The 14,641-nt window shown below is 31.5% G+C and overlaps 1 protein-coding gene across 1 annotated transcript in view; it reads left to right on the top strand.

The window, feature by feature from the left end:
• Smp_134140 (putative camp-specific 3,5-cyclic phosphodiesterase) overlaps positions 1-14,641 on the top strand; it is a gene marked incomplete at its 3' end in the record, with an annotated part of 102,172 nt that overhangs the window by 21,965 nt on the left and 65,566 nt on the right. The window contains exons 2-3 of the mRNA XM_018800034.1: positions 5,654-5,809; positions 11,614-11,826. Coding sequence (XP_018653888.1) covers positions 5,654-5,809; positions 11,614-11,826 — 369 coding nt within the window. The remainder of the gene's footprint in view (positions 1-5,653; positions 5,810-11,613; positions 11,827-14,641) is intronic.

The following is a 14,641-nucleotide window of genomic DNA, read 5'->3' as shown; positions in this document are numbered from 1 at the left end:
ACGTTGGTTTTGCCACTTATAGATCCTAAAGCTCAAAAAACCACCGTTTACATGTGATTAGGTAGGGAAATCATTACTTCGAGTCTTATTTGTTTGTCGTAGATGATGATTTACTATAAAATCATTCATGGCCGTTGTGTGAAATAGATACATGCTGTAACGAAGCTCATAAAATGTCAAGCTTATGGAACTAAATAAGTTAATAAAAAATATAAGATATATCTAAAGCAAATTATTAAAATACAGAATTTTATCAACCCCCCACATAATGTTGCAAGTCATCATTTATTCACTAACAACAAGTTGTTGCTGACTGACTGCTTTTACCCAGTGTATTGTTCTTCATATCCGTTTCGGTGGTTTATGAGGACTTGACTCAATTGAAAACCTTGAGCATTGAATTTCGGTGAAGTAGTCTAAATTTATCGTGTAGGTATCAGTTTATAGTCTGCGTTGTTCCATAAGTGTACTCTGAAAAGAAATAGCTGAGCAGTGCTTTCTAATGATATCACTTCATAATGAAAATTATTTTTTGTTCTTTTTTGTAATTTTAATCTAAGTTCAACAGATTATCAAAACTGTAACATGTTAAGAGCACATACATTCAACTGGTTGAAACCGCTTACAAATAGCATCGAGGTATATTTAAAACTATGGATCGTTTAATTTATTTCAGAAAATGTACTGTGATGAATACAATTAAGATGAATAACTTTTTAAACGAAAAATTGGAATTTTATTCATTAAAGTTAGACTGAATAGACATTCATGGTTTACATGTGCCACCAATACATTTCTCAACATTACAATTCATACATTCATATATAAGATAGATAAATGTCATTTTACAAATGATGGTAAATGACACTTCATTAGTCATACCAAAAGCACTGAGAAAATCATTTTTGATTTTCCTTATCCTTTGTAAAATCAGCGAAAAACTGTAAAACAAACATTACTCAACAAACTTATAATGATATATCAGAAAGGGTTTCGTGGAGATTTCAGTATTTTCATAGTTGGAATCATGAGTCGCGAGATTCGAACCCAGGATCTACCAGTCTTGCGCCAGAGCACTTAATCGATAGACCACTGAACCGGCATCCAACGGTGGTAATGTTTAACTTCAACCAATTCACGATGTTTGAGCAACCGTTCACCAATTGTCCTCAGTGAATTGATATCTCTATAACAGACTTGGTTGAACTCTACTGGTCACTGCTTCCCACTAAATAACTTGAATTCTGAGTTCAATTAATGTAGTATATTTAATAAAACAGGAACTTATTGTCTTGATAAATGAATACATAAACAAAGTGTTACAATGCTGATTGAAGTTATTGTAAGCAATAAAAAGGAACTGAGATTCTAGTGATTTATAAATCAAATTAGGAATTCTTGACATTGGTGATCACTTCCTTTCAAAGAAAGTTTATATAACGTAGAATTTTGTAATTTAGTTTTTTCATTGTTTTGAGTTTATGCTTTTCTCTACTGAAAGTCTTTTATTACTTAGCGCCTTTCATTTAAAATCTTATCAAAGTCTATCATCTTTGACCAAACTAAATCCTTGATGCCAAACATTACACTTTATCGTAAATCATCTTTTCTCGTAACCAGCTTATTGAAAACCGTATGTGGAATGATAAAACGAAATATGAGGCTGTGAAATGAGCTCGCATGTATTGGTACAGTGCGAATAAGCTTTGTCACTTATAATTTGACTTTGAAATTCAAATCATACTTTAACGTATATCTCACGATGCCATGCCGAAGCGCAAATATTGAAAGTGTGATATGTTCTACTTAAATATTTAAAAGTAGTTCGTTGTATTCTATGCAATTTATCCGCCTATCTAGTTTAGCAGCTTGTTCTGCACAGAAATCATGAAAAAGTAGTGAAAATCAGAATATTTTTGTAGTTGTTCCAAGGTATTGGGTTAATAGTAGTGAGTTTAACATGTTATTTGTTGTGGATATTTGAAATTAGGGGTGCTATTTAGCACGAAAATATCTGGATATGAATCAAGTTGAACTTATCACTAAACTTAATAATTAACACTCATCCCGACCACAACTTTCCTGTTCAGTAGATGAGTATACTTGACATTAGTATTGTTCGCCTGGTTTTTAGTGGATTAAATATAATGTTAGCTCCCGGGTACTAGTTTTACTATCTTACTCCTTGCCTTTATCGCTTATACAATATTGTACAAAATATTACGGTATTTTACTATTGATAAAGTGAGTTTACAAAAAGGTTATAGTATTTTATAAATGATTAAATTTGTGAGATGCGAAGTTAAAGCTGATATGCCGTCTTTTTTCTTGTCATCGTAAAAGCCAATTATATCTACTGGTTAACTCAACGACAGTGTAGATATTTTATAAGGATAAGTTGCCTTTAGCCATTAAAAATGGCTCAGTGTTCCTTCAGATAACTTCAGTTCTAGGTTTCCTAATCTAAGTAGTGTAAGGAAAATCAATGGATTAAAAATAGCCTTATTTAAATCATGAATCGATTAATTTTTTATCACATTCGAGATCTGAAAGCATTGAAAAAACTTTTACTCTTAATAAGGGACTCTTCAGGAGTGCTCATCTATGACTCCGCTCTCGAGTATCGAACCCAGGACCTTAGGTCTTGGCTGAAGAATTTTAACCTGTCTGATGCTGGTTCGACGCCTCAGTAAGGTGTCGTAGATGGGCACATCTGAGAATCAAAAATGAGGAAAAAACGGTCATTTTATGCTTCAAGGTTTTCAATGATGGTCCATCATCGATCTGTTCATGATTTCAATGAAACTGAACAATCTCTATAACCCTATTCTGATAAATAGTTTTGTATTCATGAGGTCCTAATGCTACACTCTTTACGTGATATGTTAGCAATCCAAACCAATAATACATAGTGAAAGCAATATTTACTGTAATGAAATCAACACTGTAGGATGTTTTTAACAGAAATATCTTCTTAACAACTATTAAACTTGTTTGATTGATGTTGTATCTGCTTTGAGAAAAAATTCAAAATAATTTTCTTTGAACTGTTTCATGTTACTCACAATTAGTATAAAACGAATAAGTGATTCTAAATAGAAACCTGATGTGGTAAAATGTTTCGAAGTGCGTACTTACTTTGTAAAAAGAATTATGGAACAAATGATTTGAAGCTGTTAGAAGTAATAATGGTTGATTGTTTATCATAGACGTTTTCCCTCTCAGCTTGCTGATTTAAATTTTTTGCATAAATATGGTTTATTGTCGGTAAACTAAGCTACGGGCTCATATATATAGATATAGCCATGTTTAATAAAATTCATAAATCAAATATTTGGGGTCACTGACTAAACTGAATGAAAATATTTGCGCTTAAAATCCTAGATATCAGCATTTGGTAGCTTCAACAGTAACCAATCATACTAAGGATGAATAAATAAAATTTGTTGCAGTTTTAAAGCTGTCAATTATACCATCCATTAATTTCACTACAAGATATAGGTTAAGAACACCTATTTTCAGAGAACATTATGATATTTGTGTTCTGATTATATCAAATACTTGGACGCCATTGATTTTTGGACATTTTACGCTGATATATTTTGTGTAGAGAAATTTTCTAGTTTTCAAATTTCCAAATTGTAATGACTAAGAACCTTAATCGTAACGAGGACAATTCACTTAGTATGGTACAACCCGCTTAGTCGTCCGATACATTTCTTAGTATGCCTCCCATTACCAAATCATTCTTCCAAACTACTAATCATCCTAGAGGGCAAGTATGGTTGTGGATGTTTTATAATTTCAAGATCATGATCTCACTTTTTTATTTTCTGAATCATGGTATTAAACCACATGAAACGACTGATTGGAAAGGTATTTTTTGACAAATAAACACATGTGGGACAGATTATTTCTGCACTTCATTAGCCTCTGTTCAACCTTGTACATATATTTTATTCAGATGATATAATTTGAAGGTTTCCGTAAAAATTTGTACATGATTATGATGATAACGAAAAACAAAGGAAGTTTGAAAATCAGTTCTTCATCCGAAAACCCATCTTCAGGAATGGTGTTATAGGAAGAAACATGCATTTTAGATTAATGGTTATACTAAAAAGAACTTATTTGACTGCTAAGCTGATTTGTTACTGATATAATCGTTTCAAACTATTCAAATGTATTGTCTACTAAAAAAGACACTGTTCACTTTCATAGGGGTGTTATTATTAGTCACTTCAATATTTATGCAGCTTTCATGAATTTTCAGCTTGATAATTAATCAGTGAATGTTGTCAATATCTAAATTTTCAAGTACATTGGTATACATGTGGACAGATTGTATGTAAGATTCAAACTATATAATACCATTACAAATCTCTATGTTACACAGTCACTAAGTGATATTTGTTAACTGAATATTTGATTCTTATTTGCTCTAATCATTCCAATCTTTTTTTTATTTATTCATTTATGTAGATCATTTTAATATACACGCCTTCCCACTAAATTTTGTCTCTAAATGCGTTAAATCATTTTTGGACATTTAAATGTTAAAAGAAAAAGTTAGACGTGTAAAATTATACAAACTAACACCAGTTCATCAAATGTAAATGAAATTTAAGTTTATATTTTTTAAAGAAAAAATTACTTTTTTAAAAAAGAACATTTCTACTGTAGGAAAAAGAATAAACGAAATCACTTTTAATGGTTGAATTCATGAGTCAATCGAAGCTGGACCACTATGGAAAACCTGGGAGCACTGGAAGGTTGTTTCGTTCTAGTATGGGACTCCTCAGGAGTGCGCCTCCATGATCCTGCCTCGCTAGATTCAAACCCAGCGCCTATCAGTCTCGCGCGCGGATGCTTAACTTCTAGATCACTGTCAAATCTAGTCGTATTCATTTCTAAGTAATAGTTGTGTTTTATTATAATTTTTTTTCTAGAAAAACAAACATGAATACAAAGAAAAACTGAGGTTATTTTAACTTAAATGGTATTCTTATACGTCCTAATCAATCAGGATATGATATATTGATTTGAATGTTATGAGGTTCCACTTAAATAATTTTTGAGTGTTGCAACAAGATAGTGTTTAAGTAAAAGCTCTCCACTTATTAGCCAAATATTTTGTATGAACATGAAAATATAAGTCAGTAGTAATCATAAAACTATGTTCATAACATGGAGTTTTTAAAAATTGTTCCAGGTTTCTGATTGATGTAAGCTAGATAACGAGCATCTGATAATTGAATACTAATGAACCATACTAGGGGAAAAAATTCTCAAAGTTTGCTAAACTAGTATGGGGATTCGTGGAGATGGTAGTATTCTAACAGTTGAATTCACCAGTTTTTCTAAGTTAGACCACTAATGAAAAATCTGGAAGCACTGGATGGCCGTTTCGTCCTATTATAGGACTTCTCAGAAAAAGTCCTATGCTATTCATCTAGTGCTTCCATGTTTTCACTGGGGGTCCAGCTTAGATCGAGTTGTGAATTTAATTGTTAGAATAACAAGATAAGTCAAATTTTTGGATGTTTTATTGTAATGAAAGATTATTAGGATGAGATTACACCTTCTATCAGATATTTTTATAGTTATAGTTATTTGTCATAAATGGATTTCTTTCATTTTTTGTATTTCTAAGTAAAGTGATTTCATCAAACGATACGATATCTTCGAGTCAAGAACCTCAGTTATCTCCACAAAGTCCTGCAGTTGTTAAACCACGGCGTGGATCTATATTTGTTTCAGCACTTGCAGCGGAACAACATGGAGCATCATCTTTATCAACAGATAATACGTAAGTTAGTTTGTCCTTGAAAACACGTCATATTTATTTGATTTAACTAATAGTCAAGGAAACTGATCAATAGTTTGAGGCTATAAAACATTTTTCTTGTAAATAATTAAGCAGTTTACTGTGGTGATTATCTTGCATTTTTTTAAATATATTACATCAACTACTGAAATATGTTAATTATTTCCATCACTATCATTTGCATATAGTTTATGTTTAATGCAGTTTCCACATTGGAAGAAACATTTTACCATGAATATTGAATTAAAAAGTGATAATATTGCTCATATAATTGTCGACATAAGAACAATATTTCGCTGAAATGTATTGGTAAAGGTGTATAATTATGTGAAACTATAGTCATTTGTAGATGCCTTCAGTTAGGGTTAGGGTTATAAACATCTTTACAGATATTGGTATTGAAGTTAAAACTGGCAAACAAATCAACTGCATTATCTTTATGATATCATCACATCCAAAATACTAAACAGAATTAATGAAATATATGATTAGATTAAAAGTATTAGTCACCTCGATAAATGTAACAGAGGAATTTCTTTCCCTCCAATGAACATCATTCTAGAGAGAAACGCATTTTTTGCATGGTTTTTCCATTCACAATGATCAAGGCATATTTCAAAATGAATTGACTTATTAAACATTTTTAAAGGATAACAAAAAGAAATTATTGTTATGGAATTTTTTTATTTTAACTCTATTTCTCAACGGACGCTTATTACGTAAAGAATTTTCGTTCTGGAGAAAAAGAAGACCTAGAAATGTGTACCATTTTTATCACGGAAAAGGGAAACTTCATAGAGCATGAATTGTTTTGAGTTTAAACAAATTCGAAAATCCTTCTTAGTTTTGTGACTATAGTCATCTACAGAGATTCATCACAATTTGGATTCATGGGATAACTTATACCATATCATTTGTTCACATCATGTAGTTCTACTTATGAGGATGCAACCTATCTTGCTAGTCAAGGTGAACGGATCATATTGTTTAAGCAGTTGTAACTTTTTGAGAAACAGACTGAAATCACAAACTTCAAAACAATAGTTTACAGTGTACCAACTCGATTATACTGATTTATCTTACAGATATAGGGTCTTGAATTGTATATTTGAATGGAACTGTTCACACTAGTCAGTTGTTAAACATTGGATATACTGACTAATGAGACAAATTCAGAAATGATACATTCTAAATTGAAATAATTTTGTAAACTCTTATAATATTCATATATTTTTTTAACCGGAATATCTTGATTTGTTCACTATTAATTTCTATGCATGAGCAGAAAAGTACTTCACAATAAACCGACAGTTTATTCTATTAATACAGGGCTCAGACAAGTACAAATCTATTCAACTTACAGAATAGTGAATTATCATAATTATATGCTTTATGCAAAATGTCTATCTTATTAATTTGTAATGACTATTCAAGATGAAAAAACAAGCTTCATTAGAAAAATCCAGAAAAAATATACAAAAAAATAAAAGTCCACAGTAAATTCGACACAAAACTTTGCATAAATTATGCATAATTTAGTTGGTTATTGTGTACTCTCTATAAATATGAGAAGGGTAATCAAGCATAACAATCATTCATTGTTACAACTATTTACATTCTATTAATTGGCGAAAACATGTAAATTGTCAACGGAGTTAGAGTGTCGTGTATATATAAACTAACTTTCATCATCAATACTTCTATTTATAATATTTCAATCGTGGTAAGAAAATATAAACTGGGTACATAGCAATGTAGAATGTTACAAGTCAGATACAATCTTTATCTGACTTGATATAAATGTCTAGTCATTACTATTGGATTATTGCTACCAAGTGTCCACTAAGATCAGTGTTTGGTTGAGTTTTATAGTGCATTTATCTAATAGATAAGTGATAAGTTTAAACTGGAAAAAAATTGTATCAATGAAGCTGTTGAAATAGGAAAGTTAAAAACATACCTGTGCAACACATTCAAAAATAAATATTCAATGAACACATGGCAAAAAATAAAGAAAATTAGAAAAAAGTACCCGGTGACACTATGAGTTTCACGATCACTCCAAGAACACATATATATCATTCTAGTTAATCTCACTTTATGTCACAATAACAAAACCTTTAAACTATGTGTAAATCAAAAGAGTTAAGCAAATAGTATCATTAAAGATAGTGAACAATCAAAAAGAGATAATATACTTCAGAGATAGTCAATTCGAGAAATGAAACGTACGAAATAATCATCACAGTCAAAACTTACGTAAGAATATAGAATGAACAAATCTTTCTACTGAAGTTAATTTTGTGGTATATCACGTACGGTTTTTAACCACAAGCATAATATGGACCATTCGACGGTGCATCGCTGTACATGTTTTCATAACCTGATTTTATAACCTCGTCACGTAGCTACTAAAATGTATTCATACCACTATTTTAGTTTATTATGCATATCGAAGTAGGCGTTTCTGGTGCATATAATCATTGTTTAGTTTATGTCTTATCTACTCTGTTTCAAAGAAGGTGTCGACCACATACTTATATCAACTGAATACAGTTGAGAAATTATAAAGTGGTTTTTTCGAGTTAAAGATTTTTTTAGTTGATAGACATACTAATCTCTCAAAATACATATATTCTGTCCGGTTAATTTGAAATGTAGAGTTGAAAACTGGAATAAAAGAGTTTTCCAGTGATCCTCCAGCTTTTTACAGTCAAGATGTAGAGAAAAACAAAACAGAGATTACACAGTTTAGTTCAACAGTCATCACTGATTTAGAATTGATAAATATTTCATAATTTATTATGATACCATGAACTCAATTTATCATGTATAAAGTGATCTCTTACAATTTATAGTGACATTACTTATTTTTAACATACTTTAAGTTTATATATTGTTACGATTGATTGATCACTGGATGGTGATCAATGTCATGTATGTCAGGTCCTTCTTAGTGCAGATCGAATCCTGTCGACCAAGTTGCAATGTGGTATCCGGGCCGTAACTTGTGGTGTGGGCTACTTATGTCCACATAAGTAGTATATGGTGATGGTCAGACATAGAATGTATTTTGGCAGAAGACCGATAAGGAAAGAACTGACATAAAGCGCAATTGGTAGGAAAATGAATAAACAATGAAATTAGAGAAGATGAACTGATATTTATAGAAGGAACAGTGAAGATTGGGACAATTGGTTGTTATTTTGCAAATTAACTGTTTGCTGCATGGTTATCAGAATTTAGTGATATATTCTGTAATTTGTGATTAAATACATTCGATTGTCCTCAGTCGTGTTCTCGTTCACAACAAACTGACCTCCTGTTGGACTGAAATATTTCCACAATCGATTGATCAGTGGTAGCGTCTCTGATTGGGAAGCTGGGTGACATGGAATGGAATCCATCAGACAGCATCAGTCCCCTCAAAATCACAGGTACACCTTGTTGACAGTAGCACGAAAACTAGGTCCAGGGTTTCCTGTTGACTACTTCCAACTACCATCTTATTATATATTATTATTAATGGCTTTATTCAATGCTATATGTTTGGTACAATATAGAATCCTCAGCACGATGTATTTCAAGATGCTTCCGTTTTTTATTTCTTGATCGATCCTGAGGATAAATATTGAGTGATCCCAAGTTAGATGTTAGCAGCACAGGAATGGAAATCTAAATAATGTTTATACTTTTCAATCCATATTGCCAGCAATCCCGATGTCTCCGATTGTAAATTTTTGTAACTTAAACCGGAGAAAGGTGATAAACGTCTCATAAACGCACTTGAATAGGTTATGCAATTGATTGACATAATGACATGTTAAAACAAAGAAACAGTTAACGTTTTGGAATATCTAGATGGTAAGAACAGGTAGTCTCGATAATCAAGCAGACCAGAGTGTATTAAGAGTATAGTAATGACACATTGGACGCAGGTTGGACAACAACGACTAGCACACCTTTCGTAAAAATTCGAACAAATAATGATAATAATCAGTTTTATCGTCAAGTCATCATAACTAGTGAACTAAATTAAAAATTACAGGACATCTTGGCAATGTAAACACATTGTTATACAATCGATAATTAGTTTACTTAAGGAGAATATATTCTAAGATCAATGAATCAATATTCAATAACTTAGAATACAATTTGTGATATAATCCATCTGCTTATCTTGTATCTTATATGGATAATTGCCTCGGTCCCCACATACCTAGATAGAAATAACCATAATTATTAATAACCTTATTATTATTAGTAGTATTATTTGAAAGGAATACTGATCGTCAGATAGACAATCAACCGAAATAAATGAACCATTGATTTTAAACATTCATAATACCTGTCCTTAGATAATGAACTTAACAATATTCAAATATTATGTTTATTTTATTCCATATATATATATATATAGTGAACTTTTAATAAACAAACGAATGAAGAATATATATATATGCATCAACACAGACATACACAGTATGACATAGCAACATGGAAACCCATTCGTAGATAGATAGATAGATATATTTCTATGTTAAGTATAATTGTTCATAAATAGTTGTTACATACTACTTATTATTCATCATAAGAATATTTAGTTTTTAACTTGCTTCATTCCTCCTGTAAAACTAATTAAAATCATACTAATATTGTTACCATTAATAAACAGAACACATATTGAAATGTAATGTTCATGGAAGTATTTCTCATAGTTATTGATTTATTCATTGAAAAGGATCACATCTAATTTTTACACACTTTTTGTTCTTTAATGATGACTCTTATAAAAGCAAGTCATTAATACATTGTTCATGTTTATCACAATGTATCATCAGTTCATGTCAGTGAATGGTTTACAATTTAATTAAATATTTATGTCAAATATAAGGCGTCATGTGGAAGAAATGTTGTACTATAAGCTGTATAAAATGTAATGAACATCATCCTCAGCCAAAGTTGCAACAAAAGAAGACATCGAAATTGAGAACAATTAAGCATCCTTCAAAAAATTCAGAGAATAGTCAGGCTTTATTATTAGTGAATTCTTCAAATACAAAACATGTAGAAAATAATTATCATGTAAATTCAAAAAGTGATCATTTGGCCACTTCTATGACCACTAGTAAGGATTATCAAGTGGAGATTCAGAATATGGTAGATAGTAGTGATCGTGGAAGTATGATGACGACAGTCACTACTACTAACACTACAACAACAACAACTGATATGGCTACTATATGTACTCCTACTTCCAATAATAGCATGACAACTTCAGATTTTAGTAAAATAACTTTGTGTCAACCTGGAACTAACGGTAAATATAGTCAGCATTCACCACAGGTTAATCCGATGAATACAAACACTGTAAATATTACTACTACTACTACTACTTCTACCATTACTGCTGATACGAGCGATAGAAATAATGACAATGCTCGTGGATCACAAGATAATGGTCCGAGCCCCATTACATTGTCAAATATGAATAGTTCACCCGTAATAAAGCGTCCAGCTAAACAATTAGAATCTTTTGTACACAGAATTGAAAAGGATGAGGAAGGCACTAGGCCATTTAATCAGCTATTTAGGCGATCTATTTCCAATATACATTTCACAACGAATAATCATGCTTATTCCTATTGTAATCATCATAATTCTCCTACATTTTTTTTACCACGTACATCAACTGATCCAAATACGTCAACTGGAAATGGTTTAAATTCGATTACAAATAATTCATTTGAATCACAATTAATGAATAAAAAAATTCCTATACGTAGAGGATCGATGATTGTTAGATTGGGTCGATCTAGTACAGGCGGAGCAACTGCTGCAACTAGTACCAGTTCATCAAGTACAAATGGAATAACTGCAGTCTTACCAGATTCATCTGTTGAAGGTGTGATTGTGACACCATTTGCTCAAGTGCTTGTTAGTATGCAACGAATACGGAATGCATTTATCAGGTTAACCGCTGCTCAAGTATCAAATAAGTGAGTACTTATCATTTTTACGATATCGATAAAACATATGATACTGTTTCCCTTTTTTAAAATCATCCACTTCAATGTACCATGATTTTTAACTGTAGATATTATAGATTATATTATGATATACATTATTTTCCCACCTAAGAAATTCGTCAGTTGAATTTATTGGCATTCAGATAATATTTATATCTTACTATGGTTACGAATCAGTACTCTTCACATTGTATCAAAGTTCATTGTCATATTTTTTTATTTCCAAACTTCAGAACCACCTTTGCATAATGATTTTTTCATACGCGACACCAATAATTCCTGGGTTTGAATCTCGCGAGGCGAGATCGTGGATGTTCATTGCCGAGGCGTCCGAAAATAAGACGAAGCGGCCATCCAGTGCTTTCCGGTTTTCCATGGTGGCCTAGCTTCAAATGACTCATGACCTCAACTATTTAAATAATTTTTATTAGAACAGACGTCTATACATTAAAAAGTAAAAAACTCTTACCTTGTTATCAGATTGCCAAAGTAGAAATTAATTGACTTTGAGGACAGGAAACCTGGATAATGGAAGATGAACTAATCTAAGCAGAGATGGTTTCGAATTCCTCTAAACAAACCGATCAATGTTGAACTAGAATAGATGGAATCTAGCTAGAACTGGAATACACGATGCGCAATTCGTTCAATTTCGAACTCGTCGAGCAGACATACCTGGATCCGAGGGTTGATGTTCACTCTGAGATTGGGACCTAGTGCCGATCTGTTGAAACGCCGTTGCATTATCCATTTAGCTATTTAGTCCAGATAGCCACTGACTTGTGCAAGATGCGAGATTCGTTATATTTCGGATTCGTCGCATATATCGAGACAGTTCGCGAAGGATTCTCATATGCTAACCAAGTTGATCAAATTCCAGTCAAAAATATCAACAGCAGGTTGATATAAGCCACTCTTAATTGAATTATATCCAGCAGTGACTTATATTCTTTTTAATAGTAATTGGTAAAACAAACAGTTTTAGTACAGAATAATAAAATTGAACAGCTATAAATTCTTGGTCATGTGAAATTTTAACGGCAAAGTCCTCATATTCAATGATAAGATATCGCACTTATAAGAAAATGGAAGTTACATTTAGGAAAAATAAACTTAAGCATTCACATGCCATGTAGACAGCTGTTGAAAGATGCCTACATATATGAAAATATCAGCTAATTTTGAGTAACGAAATTTAATGATACCATGTTAAGTTTCTAAATTTTGTATAATACGTAGTTTTTCATGTTGTTGTCGTATAAGCAAATAGTAATTGAGAAGAAATGGTAGAACCTGGAAAAATATTTCATTAGTTCTATCCAATCACATTGGAAAAGTGAATCATAGCTTGAACTTTCCAGAAATTTATCTATAAGTACGGTTCATTATATGGAATTAAATATAATCAGCTCATTTAATACTTGATTTATCTGATCATAAATGCGATCTGGGTAGTCGAATAATTAATAATACCCAATAGGTCTTTAAATGTTCATTGTAAATGAGTAAACACGAGTTTTTGACTATACTTGAATGTTTGATAAATTTTAATCTCTTTAGTTGTCGATTTAATATAATATTGATCAGACGAAAGTTGGTGCCATCAATCTAAATCTGACTCTCAACCGAATAGATTTGAGCATCTAAGATCTCTGATGATATACAAGACTATCAATATATATTAGTAAATTAAATCTTTTAACCACAGAAAATAAATATTCAATTAGACTGGAATGATTACCAGTAATCAAAAATGAAAGTATAGTTCAAAGAAGAGCTGATGATTATTGATTTCTGAATTTTTAACAGTTTCCATATTTTACAAACGAACCAAAAGTTACGTAATGAGTTCATTTATTTTTTATTGCAACCTATAAAGCGTATCGCAGACACATTTTTCGTGTAATAAACTGAATGATTTAACAGGATTCTATAAACAGAAGATAAATAATCAAAATTTTTAAAATTATTTCGACATATGAGTATCAATGTGGCAGTGTTCCAGCCAGATTAGTTGGTTAAGCCTTTCCTGGGGAGGCCTTCTCGAATGAATTTCTTGTTTTCAAGACTTACAAACCAACTGCATGTATGTGGTTTTGTGGAAAGCCACGGCCCTATAGGTCCGTCGATCGATTGATTTGACTAGCAAGGTTACCCCCATTATCCAGCAGCGCAGCGAGGAGGCCTTAGGTCCGAATTTTTCTGCCGATTATAAATGTATGGGGGTATTAGTTGATAGGATAAGACATAAGTCAAATTTTGTTACACCCATCAAGAAACGTGTTTCTCTATTTAGTTAGAAACCTAGGTTTGAGCTTTGTGAACAGAATGACTGTCAATTACAATGGATTTAAATATGTAAAGTACTATGTGAATCATTGGTGTAAGTTTATTTCACCTCCTTATAATGAAATATTTAGTGACTTTGTAATCTGATGTATCATATAAGGATAGTTAATTTGATAATCATTTAATACGATATAACTGACTTTAATGTACACTAGTTTTACAATTATTTTATATTGTAAAACTGCTTATATTGTAAAGTTATAATACTGTATACTTATGTACATTAATGAACCATAAGTACGACTGTATAACTTTAGTCACTTTTCTCTGAATTGTGCTAAGTGAATTTTAACACTAGTGTTTTATTATTTCTGTCACTCATGTACTAATAAGGTTTATAGAATATGATATAGGACTAGGTGGAGTATAAGTGGAATAAATTAAAACAAAACGCATTCATACTAACAAACCAACTTTACATCACTAACAATCTGTG

This window comes from Schistosoma mansoni, chromosome W, assembly GCF_000237925.1.
Source record: "Schistosoma mansoni strain Puerto Rico chromosome W, complete genome".
Taxonomy (NCBI): domain Eukaryota; kingdom Metazoa; phylum Platyhelminthes; class Trematoda; order Strigeidida; family Schistosomatidae; genus Schistosoma; species Schistosoma mansoni.
Note: the sequence above shows the minus strand (reverse complement) of the source record. Positions and strands in the feature narration are given on the sequence as shown.